At 33.7% G+C, this 17,171-nt stretch overlaps 1 protein-coding gene across 5 annotated transcripts in view; it reads right to left on the bottom strand.

Moving 5' to 3' along the window:
• The window catches only part of KCNJ3 (potassium inwardly rectifying channel subfamily J member 3), a 188,799-nt gene that overhangs the window by 31,395 nt on the left and 140,233 nt on the right, over nucleotides 1–17,171 (bottom strand). Inside the window, exon 3 of one of the 5 annotated variants that reach the window (XM_067026048.1) lies at nucleotides 15,064–15,110. The exons of the other annotated variants lie outside the window; for them this stretch is intronic. Coding sequence (XP_066882149.1) covers nucleotides 15,070–15,110 — 41 coding nt within the window. The 3' untranslated portion in view covers nucleotides 15,064–15,069. The remainder of the gene's footprint in view (nucleotides 1–15,063; nucleotides 15,111–17,171) is intronic. 5 annotated transcript variants of the gene reach the window in all.

Genomic DNA, 17,171 nt, shown 5'->3' with positions numbered 1-17,171 from the left:
GAAGACTGGAAATATATGAATAAATTAAAGCCATATATTACATTTCAGTTTTATATTAGTCAAAAGGTACAATTTTCTATAAGTTGCAAAAAGTCATTACTGTCCTCTACCTTTACTATCAGACCTCTATTAAAGGCTATTAAAGTGTAAAATAATAGATGAATTTTTAAAATGCATCTTTCCAATAGTTAAGTATAATTTAAACAAGTAATGACAGTCTTTGTACTTTCATTTCTATTCTCCCTTTGTCACTTTATAAATAATTTCTAATGTGTTTAAGCCTGGTATAGTTTGGATAAAGAGATATTCTGTTTTTTTCCTCTGACTAGCAATCACACATGCAATACTTAGAATTAAAAATAAACTGAATAATTCAAAAACCATATTGAAGATAAATTGAATCCTTCCAAAATCTTACCTTATAATTATTATCAGTTCTATATTACCAGGGAATCAGTTGTTATGACGTATATATTGTCTTTTCCAGACAGCTTTTTTTTTTTTTTTTTTTTTTTTTTTGCGGTACGCGGGCCTCTCACTGTTGTGGCCTCTCCCATTGCAGAGCACAGGCTCCGGACGCGCAGGCCTAGTGGCCATGGCTCACGGGCTTAGTTGCTCCGCGGCATGTGGGATCTTCCCGGACCAGGGCACGAACCCGTGTCTCCTGCATCGGCAGGCGGATTCTCAACCGCTGCGCCACCAGGGAAGCCCTCCAGACAGCTTTTAAGAAATTTACGTAGAAAATAAATGCCCATCTCAGGCACTAAGTTAGGTGCTCTCTCTCCATATTATTTCTAACCATCAATATTATCTTGATAAGAAAATATTTTTATGTCTACTTTAAAGATAAAGAATATAATGCTCAGAGAGTTTAAATCTCTTGCCCTTCCTGGCACACAGATCTAGGAAGTTGTAGAGAAAAGCTGGTATTATTCTAACTTCTGTTTTTGTTGTTGTTTTTACTTTGCCATGATGTCTCTATTATTTTAGTTGGGAACCTGATTCTAAACAACTTATCAATCTCACTGTCATGGTGGAAATCTGACAGCGACCCAATACTAGTCTTCATAATCATTATCATATCAGGAGTAGCACCCAGAATATTTATATGTGAAGATAACAAAATTAGACTAAAAAGTAATTTGTACATTTTATAGACATGCACACAGTAAGTATCATTCTGTATTTTCAAACAGATTTCTAGTTTCTGACTAAATATTTCATGAGAAAAAATGATAGAACATCACTTATTTAGAGAAGATAAAAAGTATATTTCCCAATATATTTACTTGGTTTTATTTTGAGATGTTTAAATATTAAGCAAACTACCTGGAATAAAGAACAAATATTGATGTTTTTATCCATTAGTATATGAAACAATAAAATGAGTAAGTACCCTTTATTGTTTAATTGAAGAAGTACCCTTTAATTTCTCTCCAAGAGCAATCACTCTCATGAATTCTTTATGTATACTTGCCAGTTCAGGGCATTAATTTATATAAATTTATGAAAAAGGATCACTATAAATGCATGTATATATTAACAGCTGAAGTAAATTAAGATTATGAATTTTGTTCAATTATTTCTAACAATAGAGTACATATTGAAACAAAATTTGATTCCTATCACATTCTTAGCCCATATTTAGTGACTTTTTTCTTTACATTAGGAAAGGACTATGAAATTAAAAATAAAAATTCTGGCTTCCCTGGTGGCGCAGTGGTTGGGAGTCTGCCTGCCAATGCAGGGGACGAGGGTTCGAGCCCTGGTCGGGGAGGATTCCACATGCCGCGGAGCAACTGAGCCCGTGAGCCACAACTACTGAGCCTGCGCGTCTGGAGCCTGTGCTCCGCAACGGGAGAGGCCGTGACAGTGAGAGGCCCGCGCACTGCGATTAAGAGTGGCCCCCACTCGCCACAACTGGAGAAAGTCCTCGCACAGAAACAAAGATTCAACACGGCCAAAAATAAATAAATAAAAAATAAATTAAAAAAATAAAAATTCTGTCCCCATTATTTATCATTATAATGTACTGTGTTACTGATCCCCAATGCCTACCCTGAGTTGTTTCATATATAGTTATCAGAAGTCATAAAGAACTAGAGAACCTTAAATGGAGGGAAAAAAATGGGGGAAATAAAATCTTGTAAAATTTTTACTTTGAGGAAACAGGATATTGATAATTAAGGTACTATGACATCTACAATGGAAACAGGTATTTCAAATGTTTGTTCATGTAAAAATACCTGTAAGCATTATTACTAAAATGCCAGTGGATAATTCTCACTGAAAAGGAAGGTAGGGATTTTATTCTACTATATGAAATTGACTTTACTTCCTTTCATAGCAAACTAATACTGGTGAGGCAACATTTTTATATAATTGAAAAGTACATAAATTAGACTTCCTATTACACTACTAAACAGCTTGTAAAAATCACTTAAAGCTCTCTGAGCCTCAGTTTACTCTTCTACATAGTAAGGATAACAATATCCTCTTATAAAGCTGTTGAGAGTTTGCGATAAGTGAAGTCTACAGAACAGTGTTTGGTATCAGGCAATGCTCCATCATAACTGCTTTTCTTTTTATCATTCTGTGGGTGATCATTTGCATTTCCTGTTTCTCCTGGAAATTAGTGATAATGCATTCATATAAGTGGAGAATTTTGACATATTAGTAATTTTTCCCCTATTAGTAATATAGAATATTAAACTTAAAAATTGCTAGGTATCACATAGCAATTTTCTTTTGAAATGGTCAACTAAACATTCAAAACATTTCAAAACTACAGAAGAAGATACATTACTCATCTTCTCAATTTTTAGGGTTTCTCAACATTTTCCACCTAATTATCTAGAATAGCTGGGAAGACTAAGTATGGAAACTTCGGGTATATTAAAAAGGCCTCGGCAAAGTGAGTGATTACAGTCCACTATAATACTTTGGTAATGAAGAACATTTGCCAGTACTTTAACCTTTGTTTGTTCTTCTACTGTTCCTTTTACACTTTCATTAAAAGTAAGTACGCAAATATCAGACATTTCCAATTCAACAACACCATCGTTTAAAAATCTGGTTTCACCTCAGAATGTTAATGTGCAGTCAACATATGGATAATGATAGGGAAGCATTAGTAATTGGATAACAGGAAAATCTCTATGATGGTCAATCTGCAGTTTAGACAATGTGCTAAAATAAGATGTAATTGAGAAACTACTTCTTTTTACAAGTTATCCCAAAAAAGTAACACCCAAAATGGTGTTGAAAAGATAGAATACAGATTTCAATTGAGAAGATTTAAAGTAAATATAATTGTTTTCTAAGAACATGAATATATCACAGTATTCTTCCTTCTAGAATGCTTTATCTTATGATACTGCTTACTCTAAGCCAAATTATTTAAAAATAATCCATGCTTAGATTCATAATTTCAAATGCCATTTGAATCAAAATAAATGCAGGTAAAAAGATACTGTATGATTGCACCTCTTAACTGTCAATGCGACTGTTTGCATGTTTTAACCAGATTCCAGGCTTGAAAAAATGTGATGAAAATCAACACGAGCTCATCTCTGTGGAAACTGGCAAAGCAACAGATGCTGCTTTAACTGGAAATAGCTGGGACTTTTGAATCCTTAGATGAAAAACATTTTGTGAAAAAATGACTTACCCTGTGCCTTGATTCGTGGACAAAGAAACTATATGTTGTTGTTTCATTTATTCCAAAGTAGTGTTTCAATTTAAAATGATAGAGGCAATGTAGTCTAATCTCTTTATTTTTCACTTCTCTCTTTCCTGATTCTGCCTTTACATCGTTAAGTTCATCGCCCTAACTAAATTGAACGTTCATTCAAATAAGACGTCTGAAAGCTTTTTGAGTGAAAATAGCAAACTGAGTTATTTTGACAAGTCCCTAATTAAACTTTCAGAATACCTCTAACTCATTTGTTTTCTATTGTTTCTTCTGATCAGAGATGGTGCATATGTCACCTACATGAGATGAGTACGAGATGGTTAAACGCAGTATAACCACAGGTCAAGGGGAATGTCTGGATGCTGAGACACAGAAAATACCAAGCAATCGATAACTTCTGCACAGCAGAGGCTTTATCTAAAGCTTACTCAGTATGGAAGTTGCTCAGGGGGTGGGGGAAGTTCTCCAATAACATGGTGGATGTAGCTGCGCTTTATCATGTGTGCACTAAACAAAAAGGAAAATAAAAGCAAACCTCCTTCAAACGAGCCATGTCGTAATAATAATAATAGGTAACATCGCTATAGGGCTTACTACGTGCCAACTATCTTTCTAAGCACTTTTTGGAATCTTCACAACCATTTGAGGAAGGCATGTGAACCCCAGCTCCACCACTAATTAATACATGATCTTTAAAAAAACTATCAATCTCTCTTTTTTTTTTTTTTTTTTTTTTTTTTTTTTTTTTTTTTTTTCCGGTACGCGGGCCTCTCACTGTCGTGGCCTCTCCCGTTGCGGAGCACGGGCTCCGGATGCGCAGGCTCAGCGACCATGGCTCACGGGCCCAGCCGCTCCGCAGCACGTGGGATCCTCCCGGAACGGGGCATGAACCCGTGTCCCTTGCATCGGCAGGCGGACTCTCAACCACTGCGCCACCAGGAAAGCCCACTACCAAGTCTCTTAATCCTCAATTTCATAATCTGTAAAATTAAGGCCCCCCCCTACTGATTTCACCTGAATATTCTGAGAATTAAGTGAAATTATTTAATAAATATATATATAATTAAGTTATATATGTAACTTACATATGTAATATATATATATACCTATATATACATTGCTTGTACAATAAAAATTAGTCATTTTCATCCATAAGTCCCTAAATACAGGCTACATAACTACATATTTCATTTATACACATACGTACGCACAACTGAAATATTTAGCCAAGTAATAATATCTTAAATCTGTCCATTGTCTATTTTTTTCCTTTAAATTGGCAGTGGTTTTTATAACCGAATTGACTAATAGCTTAACATGCATAGCATGTGCTATATCACAAATTTCCTAGTCCACCCTATGCTCTGCTCTGAGGATTATTGAATAAGATCTGTAGCTATGTCTTCCCTAAAGAACTTCCAAAATTTCACCCATCCCCCTAGATGTAATAACTGTAAGGCTCACTTGGCATTCTCTGCATGCTCTCTGTTGTGTTGCACTGAGCTGAACCCAAATTTAAACTATAAACTTTCTGAGGACACACATGATGTTTGGGACTTTTTTATCTTGTTTACAAAATACAAAGACCCCATGTACACTGCTGTTCAATAATACTAAGGTCATGGCATCAGGCTCTTCTGGGATACTGGTTGAAAAGCTAACTAAGAATACATAAATGGCTACCAGAAACTGCAGTTTTCAAAGAAATGGCTTCACTTTTAAAGTTCAACATATTTTGCTCAGACAGACTTTTAGTGAGGAGTAGAAGTTTCTGGCATACATTCAACCCAATATTATCCTCTATTATTTACAAGCATTTGGTCTTACAATGTGTTCTCAGACATCAGTTTGCTATTATTCCCTAAGCTAGGTCAAAGAAATCTAAAAAAATAAAAATAAAAGCAAGAAGAAAAAGCCAATTATATTTGTTAGAAAATAAAGTGTCAATGAGAAATTTAGCAATAAATGTTTCAAATGTACTACTTTAGGTTTCTAAGTTCCCAGAAGAACAAAAGAAAAGAAAATAGACTTTTAACCATGACCAACAGAACAAAATGTTAGACTCCCAGAAAGGAATATAAGTGCAGGTGCTAAGGGTCAATGGCAGATGAACAATATGACAGGGAATTCATTATCATATTGCTGAAAATATATTTAAGAGAATTAAGGTAATATTAAGCAAAAGAACATGGGTTTTGAATATAAATGAGATTGTTGCTGTTTTAACCATACATCATTAGTAAGACCTTAGGCATATTATTTCAATGATCTGAACTTGGTTTACTAAAAAATATCAATAGTAATAAAGGATAATAACATATTTATAAGGCTATCATGATTATAAATAATACCTAATTAATGGGTCTACTATATATCTGAAAATAATAAAGGTTCAATAATTGGTAGCTATTATCAATTATTATTATTATTATTGGGGTTCCAACTAGTTAAAAGGTCATTTTAGATATATTTCAATTCTTTAGTGATCACTTTCTTTCTTAGAATCAAATCAAGGCAAATGAAATAATTTTCATCTTGTTAGTTTCTATTAACTTGATATAGAGACCATGTTGTCTATATTTATCTGGAGTATGAGGAAAGGCCTATATTACACATATAATGAACTGAGTCAAGTCTAGTACTGTCAACCTGGCCTGCCCTGCACAAGTGTGACTAACTTTACAGTAGCAACTATTTCCCTCAAAATACAATTAACTTCTCTACTTTGTTGACAAGGCACTATCTTCAGCTCTCCACTCTCACTTCATACAGAAGCATTGCAGAATTTACCCAGTACAATTTCAAATGATTATAACTCCCTTACCCTAACTGTAGAAGTGTTCCATTCTTGCTCATTTTTTTCCTCTCTTCCTTCATGGTACCTATTAAAATATACTTTCTTGCATTGACAATTACAGAAACAAAACAGAGCTACCGAAATACATTCATGCTATTGTTTTCTCCTGTTAAGATATGATTTTTAGCTTCCAAAGCATGTTAATGGTATAGGTATAATGTAACCTAATTACTGTTGGGAAATACCCTATATTATGAGACTGACATCATAAAAGATATTTTTCAAAGGGAAAATGTAATAAATTTCTAGCTTAAAAGAAAACAGAACATCTTTTGATAACGCTGGAATTTAATCATTTTGGTGAACATTATCCCTAGTCACTGGGAAGAAAAACTTTTGATATATTATCTAAAGCAATACCACTTGTCAACTTTTTAAAAATATTGCACACAAATTACAGCAATTAAATGCTTAGATTAATCCATTTTAAAAGATATTCCTAAAACTTTGCTGTAAAATGTCACTCAGAACCACTTTCTATAATGTATGGGACTGAATTGTTTGTGTTCCCTTAAAATTCATAGGTTGAATTTTCACCCTAAACCCTAATGTGATGACATTAGGTGGTGGGGCTTAGTAACTTTTGAATATGTGATATTTAAACTAGATAAATAAAATTAATCAAGAAATAAAAAACAAACCCCATAGTTACTAGCATGTCTTCCTAGTTCCTTCAAAATCTAGCTCTAAGTTACCACTATAGTTTTAGCTCTTTAAAAACCTTAACAACAATAACTATAACACATAGTAAAATATATATGCCAGATCCTAAGTGTTTTCTATATGTATTATCATAAAATTCTCCCCACCACTCTATGAAGTGTGTACTATTCTTTTTTCATATGACAGACAATGATACTGAGGTATCAGGAGTGGAAAATAGCTTCTCCAACGTCACATGACAAAGGATGGTAAATCCAGAGCCAGTTTTTTTAACCTCTATGCTATTCTGCTCCAATTTTCTTAAATGGATGACTTTCCTATTAGTAAGTACTGTTTTCCATATATATTACTTGGTTTATGCTATTTCAACTGCTTAAAATGTCCTCTTCCATCTCTCTACCTGTTGACATAATTCCTCATATTCAAAGCTCAGATCAAGTGTTATTAATTCTATGAAGTCTTTCCCTATTTTTCTATTTTAATTTATTGTCTTTTAAATGCGTTTTATTGTCATGCACGTATGCACAGGCACACACATCAATATTCCTTGACCACTAGGTGTTGTAAATATCTCAATGACATACATAATTGACTTCAATCAGTGATAATACTTAACATTTATTAAATGTTAAACATCTCCTTTCTACCAGGCACTCTTCTAGGTGCTGAATTACCAGGTGCTATGGCAATTGACTGAAGGATCAACCAAACCTCTCGATCTCCATGTTTAAACTTAGTCTTGAAAAATGAGTAGTAGTTTACCACATAGTCCACAACCACCATGTGAGAAAAACACATTCTGGGGTGGGGAAAGCCTTGTGCACACATCCAGTTGTGTAAGGGCACAACCAGTTGTACTTGAATTTAGGATACAGTTCCTGTTTGTTCATTCATTACAGTTACAGACAAATATCACATTAGAATAAGCTTCTTAGGAGAACTCTTATCCACCTTGGCATTGCTAATATCCAACATTGTGCCAGGTATTAGATGCTTCAATGCTTTCTTGGGAAGAGATAATAGAAGGAATGAAGGAAGAGGAAAATTGGGAAGGTTAAAATGGCAGTGCAGGAAAAGTCAACTTTTTGAATGAATCAGACCTCCCATACCCATTAGTAATTTATTCACCACCAGTAGAGAATGTCACCAACAAAAAAAGAAGGGATATAATTATTAATGAAATAGATATATGTAATATGTCAATCTTGATTATTTTCTTTGCTTTTAAGGTGATGATCTATTAATTAGTTCAACACATGAACTCAAAAATTGACTTTGAAATATCTATACTAAGAGCTTCTTATTTTGATTAGTAAAGTAGAGAGGGAAGAATATTAAAATATATATAATCACTATATAGAATATGAATGATTCTTGCACAAAGAAGCAAGACACACTTGCTAATAATAAATCACACTCAGTGATAACCAGTCTGTTATCCACTGAAACCACTGTTTTCTCCTTACACTTTTTGTGAAATTATACACTGACAGATGTACAACCAGATATATTTACTAGAAGTTAGATTTATCTGCATTTAACCGTTAAACCATGCGATAATTAAATTACTTGAATATTTTGATACACTTGAATACCTGACCTCTAGTTAAATCTAAAGTTTTGAGGAAACTATCCCTTATGCAACTATAACTGATCACCTTAGAAAGTGGAGCAAATCCATTTTTACCTGACAGTTGAAAACTTATTTTCCCCTTAATTCACGAGACTGACTTTTTATATAGGTTGCTATCTCTTTTTCAATCACAAATTATAGCTATTTTTTAAACATCTTCTTTGGCAGAAATTCAAATACATTTTGTCTGCTTGCAGGCTTTGAACAGAGCCTGAATAAATATTTGCAATTCAGCAGTTGTTCTGGTTCTATGCTTTGCAGTAAAAGGTCAGAGAATTTTGCTTGTAATTTTGCTGTTACGTTATTTACAAAGACTAAATGAAAAATAAAGTCCCTATAATTTTATGGGAACTCTTACTGAGTGGCTTTTATTTTAGGTATGAAAAATGCCACATCACAGTAATAATCACAAAATATATGATATTTTAGCACATGTATTTTAAAGGAAAATGATTGGTTTGAACATGTATGTACAAGTCTTCTGAAAGAATTCATTTTTCTGCCATGACATAAACAGGTATTTCAAAGTCAAAATATTAAAAGTTTAAAAACAATGAGATATCACCTCACAGAGATCAGAATGGTCATCATCACAAAATCTACAAACAATAAATGCTGGAGAGGGTGTGGAGAAAAGGGAACCCTCTTGCTCTGTTGTTGGGAATGTAAATTGGTACAGCCACTATGGAGAACAGTATGGAGTTTCCTTAAAAAACTAAAAATAGAGCTATCATATGACCCAGCTATCCCACTCCTAGCCATACATCTGGAGAAAACCAAAATTCAAAAAGATTCATGGACCCTGATGTTCACTGCAGCACTGTTTACAACAGCTAGGACATGGAAGCAACCTAAATGTCCATCGACAGAGGAATGGATAAAGAAGATGTGGTACATATATACAATGACATATTACTCAGCCACAGAAAGGAACAAAGTAGTTTCTCATTTGCAAGACATGGATGGACCTAGAGACTGTCATACGGCATGAAGTAAGTCAGAAAGAGAAAAACAAATATTGTATAATATCGCTTATAAGTGGAATCTAGAAAAATGGTACAGCTGAACTTACTGGCAAAGCAGAAATAGAGTCACAGATGTAGGGAACAAACATATGGATACCAGTTGGGGAAGTAGCAGGGGAGGATGAATTGGGAGATTAGGATTAACATATATATACTACTATGTATAAAATAGATAACTAATGAGAACCTACTATTTAGCACAGGGAACTCTACTCAGTGATCTGTTGTGACCTAAATGGGAAGGAAATCTAAAAAAGAGTGGATATATGTATACATATAACTGATTCACTTTACTGTATGGTAGAAACTAACACAACATTGTAAAGCAAATATACTCCAAAATGAAAACAAACAAAAAATGTTTCCCTAAACTACATAGTTTCTCATCTCCTTGGATAGTACTTTAAATTATTTGAATTAAACAAAATAAAATCACTTAAAGTAAAAAGTCAAAGATATAAAAATGCTGAGGAAAATAGCATATGAAATGCAAATAGTAACTTCCTTAAAATTGACATTTCAGAAAGGAAGTGATAACAAAACTCTGTAAGTTTATGCTAACATGTAGTTCAACTCCTAAGACAGCCTAGATTTTTTTCCCAGGTTTTAAGTAAAAAATGATCTGTCTACAGCATTCTGTTAAGGTATCCAAGGTCTGGAGGCAAAATTCTCAACTGGCCTGGTGACCTTGTAGGGAAATTTTATCGTATATATGTTCACAGAAAATTTTGACATTTATGAACAGAATTATTTATATCATATAAAAGATGCTAAGATATATAAAACTGTCTAATATTCAAAGTCTTGTTAATATTACAAGGGTCTAAATTAGGACATAATAACCAAGGTCTAAAAAAGGAAGGGAAAGAGAAAGGAGAGAAGGCAAGTGAATTAATCCACTTGGAATATTAAGACTCAAGCTCTTTGGCCAGAGGCCCACTTAGGAATCATAAGATAGAATTAATAGTTGGTAAAGAAGATGTTATTTTGTGACCATACGTACCCACAGGTATCAATTTTTGTATCAGTCATAATTAGAAACTACTTTCTTATATATTCTACCTATTTTAATAGACTTGCAGCTACTGATGTTCATTCTTAGATACATCATTTTTTGAACAACAGAAAGAAGGATTAGAACATAACATCATGCCGTTATTTTATTTCAAGTAATATTTTATTCTTCCTGATAAACATTCTCGAAGTTAAACAAGGTTATATTTCATTTGATTGACCTGAAAAATACATGAAATATGTATGATATTGACATAAAGGTATCCAAAATTATTCTGACTTTTATTCACTAATTTATGTCTTTAACTAACAAAACGTCCATAGGAAAAATGATATAAATTTGTCTGCATTTAGGGGATGAGTCAAGAATAATAAAAATCTTTTAAACAAAATCAAAAGGAAGAATACTGAAGCTATTGATTTTAAAAAATGGGAAAGGAAGCTGATTGGTGGGATGAGGTTTGGGCAGTAAATTTTGTTTCAGACATGTTATTATGATGTAATGTAGATAGTCTATAACAATATCCTCTAAAATTTATGTACATATATTCTCGAGTCTATGCTAAAATATTTAAATGAATTATTTTTTTTCAAAATCCCTGTGAAGTAGTTACTCTCTCATTTTCAGCTAATAAACCTGCACCTAAAAAAAAGGGGGGTGGCAAAAGATCTGAATAAACATTTCATCAAAGAAGATATACAGATGGCAATTAATCATATGAAAAGATACTCCACATTGTATGCTGTTAGGGAACTGAAAAGTAAAATAACAAAGAGATACCACTACACATCTATTAGAATGGGCAAAATCTGGAACACTGACAAGAGCAAATGCTGGTGAGGATGTGGAGCAACTGGAAGTCTCAGTCACTGTTGATGGCAATGCAAATGGTACAGCCACTTTGGAAGTCAGTTTGGTAGCGTCTTACAAAACTAAACACACTCTTACTATACGATCCAGCAATCAGGTTCTTTGGTATTTACCCAAATGAGTTGAAAATTTATGTCCACAAAAAATCTGCACACAAATGTTTATAGCAACTTTATTCATAATTGCCAAGGCTTGGAAGCAACCTAAATGTCCTTCAGTCGGTAAATGGATAAACAAACTGGTGTGTATCTACACAAAGGAATACTATTCAGTGATAAAAATAAATGAGCTATCAAGCCACAAAAAGACCAGAGTAACCTTAAATGCATATTACTAAGTTAAAATAAGCAAATCTGAAAAGGCTACATACTGTATGATTCCAACTATATGACATTATAGAAAAGGTAATGATGGAGAGAGTGAAAAGATTAATCAATACAGCGTTTGGGGATGAACAGCTGATACACCAGGGATTTTTAGGGCAGTAAAACTATTCTGTATGATATCTTTATATATTTGTCAAAACTTAGAATGCACAACACAAAAGGTGAACCCTAATGTAAACTATGGACGTAGGCTGACAAGGATGTGTCAATGTTGGTACATTGATTATAAGTGATGAAGCCAGATTACTTCTGTTTTTGGAATTAACTTTTTCACACCTCAGGACCCCTTATCTATGCTTATATACTACATTTCAACCATTTCAGTATGCCTTAAAGATGAACCTAGGTACCATGATGCATATGGTGGGAAAAACAAAAAAAACTATTGACAGAGATGTACTACGAAATCTGTTTTCTTTAACAATTTCTAAATTTTGATTATTAGAATCCATAAAGGGGTCTTAAACACTTAAAAAATGTTTAAAACATTACTTTTAAGGGTGGAATGAAAAATCACATAATTAAACACCCTATTTTGTTGTTCTTAAATTTGTATATTCTAAACACCCTGCTCAGCACATTAGGCAATACCTAGCCTATTCACATAAGTGTTTGTGGGCACATCTCTCTTACTGTGCCTGTATTTTATCTCCACAAAATGAATGGATGCAAGAAATAGGTATGTCTTCTATGTAGCCTAAGTTTAATGTCAAAGTTTCCTCAAACAAAGATATAGTTATGTAATCATTCTTTAAAAAATATAAACAAAATTTCCCCTCTGTAATTTTAAACCATCATTATTGCTTATACCATCTACAGGGGCTCCATTCCCTCTGATACTGACAGCTCCTAGTTATTTTAGGCTGTTCTCATGCTCTTTTTAATCTACTTCTTCCCTTAATCAATACATACTCTTTTCTTAATCTTCTTTCAGACATGAATTCTTTTTTTTTTTTTTTTTTTTTCCGTGGTACGCGGGCCTCTCACTGCTGTGGCCTCTCCCGTTGCGGAGCACAGGCTCCGGACGCGCAGGCTCAGCGGCCACGGCTCACGGGCCCAGCCGCTCCGTGGCATGTGGGATCCTCCCGGACCAGGGCACAAACCCGTGTTCCCCGCATCAGCAGGCAGACTCTCAACCACTGCGCCACCAGGGAAGCCCCAGACATGAATTCTTTAAGTGCATATAATATCTAATAAACAGTGGAAGAAGTAGAGCTTATTATAAAGTATTTATCATATACATTCTAAGTCTAGGACTGTTATGAAAATATTTTAGGATCTTAATGAAGAAATGTTCCTATCACCATAAGATAGAGGAAAATGTACATAGACTATTTTTCAAGAGAAACAGAAAGTAAACATTCAAAACCTCAATCTGCCAGAGGTGGATTTAAGATGATACTTATGAAGCTTAAGTGTCAAAGACTTTCACTAGCACATGTCCTTTTCACTTTCATATACTTGGTTTCATAATTTTGTATTCTTTTTTCTTTAGAAAGACCCCCGAAATTATGCAAGCATCCATCGCTGCCTAGATTTGCACCCACAAAGCACTATAACATGCAATCAAAGCAAGGCTCAGTGACATAGACTGCATGCACAATTTAAAAGATTTGCCATTACTTTGGTGCACTTGTTTTATAATTTATCTGTTCTTAATATTTATTAACTTTGGAAGGAAATTACAGATGGATACCTTTTATAGGCATTCCCTATTTCACCTCGAGTACACATCTTATCCGTACAAATTGCCCACTGAACACTTTTCTTCATCTGACATCATGTTTCCCCAGCCCAAAGCTAGTGCAGAAAACAGCCTTCCACAGCACCTGGCAATTAGCCTGAGGTCTCTTCCTCACATTTTCCATTCTTTGATTTCATGGAGAACTCAACAGATATTTGTTATTAGTACTACTATTATTATCAAGGTTTTAATATTAATTTTCAAGAACCAAGATCTTATTATACAAAATTATTTTTATAGTGAAAGGTTAAACTCTTTCATTTCCTTGGAATGCTGAAAAACCTCTATCTGATAAGAAGTATCTGGTGTTTTATATTGAGGGAAATTTGTACATATCACCTGAAAAAAATGTGTTGCTCCACTCAGTGGGTGGTAATTGATGTGTATTATCAGAGGTTGTGACACTGTCTGACAGCGTTTTGTAGAAATCACCTTGACTACTCCTTGGAGAAAATATCTGATCAGGGCAAGACTAAAACAAGTAGATGAGTTGGGAAGCTGTGTTAAAAGACAATGGCTGTGGAGATAGATTGAAAAGATATTTAGGAGGCAAATTTAACAAGACTTGAAAACTGATTGGATTTAGAAGGTGAGAAAGACTGGAGACCAACAATTTCATATTGTTAGAATGACGAAGATGGATGGACATACCATGAAATTTTACTTGAACTTCTCATAGGAAAGTGAAGATAAAAATAGTAAATTAAATCATACCCTTTTATTTTTCTGAACTTTCTGATTAAATTTGTCTGACAGTTTTGTACCATCATGCTTGCCAACTTAGACTCCTAGCAGCCAGTAGCATGAGAAAAATAATCATCCTCATCTAACCATGTGCCATTAAACTAAGAACAATTACTTCCAACTAAACTGTCTCTCCATTCTGCTAAGCTCAAAGGAAATGTTATGACCGAAATGTCTCCTCAAATCTCAAGTTTCTATATCTAGCATTAATTTCATTAATTATAGCTTCTTTATTTTATTCCTGACCTGCTGACAAAGCACCAGCTGAGTCTCAGCCAACTAATCAGATTAAATACATTGAGTTTGAAATACATGAAGTGCATCTTAATGCAATTGTTTTTCCAAGGCTCCTTTATGAACAAACAGGTATCAATAATCTTACAGTGATTTGGTGATGTTAAAATATAGTTTTGATGGAAGCCATTAACTTGCCTGTAATCAATAGAAATTTGTTGGAATACAGCCACGATTCACTGCTTCTTTTCCAGGAATACGAGAGCAAAATAGGCAAAGAAAAAATGTACTTTATTAAGAACTCTGACAAAGAATTATGTCTACAGTAAGCTGAACAATCTTATTAGCCTGAAGAGCACAATTAAAGAAACTCAGAATAATTTGAGTTAGACAGGCCATAGGAAACATAATCTAAAACACTAACTTATGTCAAAGAGGAAAATTGAGGTACAGGAGCAACTTCCTAAACAGGTGCCAGCCTCACCTATTTTCATTTATAACATGATTCAATTTATAGATGATTTCAATACAAGAAAAGTGAAATGGGAATGTGAGTTCAATGACCAACTAATTTGAACACAATCTAAAGCCTTGCTTTAAAACGAAGAGAGCTGTGATCTTGTCTGCGTCATCCAGATTAATTTCATTCTCAGTATAGGCTTAATTACATTCTGAGTTACCTCTTATTTTAATTAACAGTTCTGGTTGTTATTAGAATATGTGAAGGGAACAGCCATCTGTCTCTCTCTTTACTGCCATCTTAAAATAATGTTTGTGTTTTAAACCTTGGTATACCTCTTCCGAGGTCCCATCAGCTACTTTCAACTAGGGCAAGGAGGCAAATAACAGAACCAGGATGGTATGGTGGGTGGTATAGAGGGTTTTTAAAAGTTTATTACTTTAGATCTAAATATTACATAAAATCTATTATATCTAAGACAGCATAGTTGGCATGACACATTTTTTAATACCGTGAATTGGTTAAGTAAATTCTACTTTCCACTGTCTTTTGTTTGAAAAATTCAAACTAAATATTTTATCCCTAAATCTATCTATGTAGCAATATAGAGCAAAAGTTCTTGATCTTGAAAGGATATACGATTTTACATATCCAAAGACATGGACAAAAAGAGAGAGTAATAAGAGATTTCCCACCTCTGCTAGAGGCAGCACCATTCAAGGGAGCAACTTGGGAGTGAAGACTATGTCCTAACCTTGTGCTTCAAGCTGAAATAGAATAGCTCTGTTTTAACTGAACCAAGAGAGGGTGGCTCTTGTCAGTGAAACCTACACACCCACTGATCATGTGAAAAGCATGCTTTAAAATTTTTAAATGCATATGCTGACAGATAAGTAGTAGAAATTTTGAAAATAGAGTCATTCTGTTCTGGCCATTTATTTAATCTTCTAAGACTTAATTTTAACACAACTAGAATGCAAATGTCAAACTCATGTCATCTATTTCATATGAAGGTTAATAGAGTAAGAAATGCACTCAAAAATGTGTTCTTGAATCTAACATATTGTTAGACTGTACTAACATATTACATGTTAGTGTGCATATATATATATACATATGTTTTGTTATATATATAACAGAATATTATATATATATAATATGGATATGTTATATATAACATACTAACATACTATTAGTCTTCCGACAGTCTGCTGATATTTTCTAAAATCTGAATTACAGAAAAAATATTGTCCTCTCCAGAATCTGATTTTTAGAATCATTAATAGTGACATCAGAGAAAAAAACTGCTTATTATGTTTATCATGAACTGTATGCCTTATAAAATGCATTTATATTTATAAATGTCTATTAAAATCTACTAGATTGGAATATATTACACTGGATATAGCATCTATCTTAAAAACCTAATTACACATGAAATCGTTTAAATAAATTTGATAATTTTCTGAACATATGAAAGCAGCTATACATTTCCGTCTTCAATTTGTTTACTCCTCCCCATTGATCCTCTGTCCTCCAAATATCATTATCTTGTGAGACACCTAGAGGTTTAGTGCATGCTATAAATTGTATTTCAAGTAGGGGTCATCACTGGAAAGAGGCAATGGTCTCTTCATACTTGACAAGCAGAGACAGTCATCAACATGAGTAGCCTATTTAGTAGAATATCTGTTAAGCTGACTTAGGAAAAATATCACCTTTCAAAAGTCTTAAGGGAAATTTCTCAGTTAGAGCACTGAGCCACAGAAAAGTGATAGATTTTATCAACACACAAGTCAACAGGAATGAGGGGCTCTTTTGAGAACTTATTTAATTGAAGTATAAA

This window comes from Kogia breviceps, chromosome 2, assembly GCF_026419965.1.
Source record: "Kogia breviceps isolate mKogBre1 chromosome 2, mKogBre1 haplotype 1, whole genome shotgun sequence".
In the NCBI taxonomy this organism is placed as follows: domain Eukaryota; kingdom Metazoa; phylum Chordata; class Mammalia; order Artiodactyla; family Physeteridae; genus Kogia; species Kogia breviceps.
The sequence above is the reverse complement of the archived record's forward strand: the minus strand, read 5'-3'. Positions and strand labels throughout refer to the sequence as shown.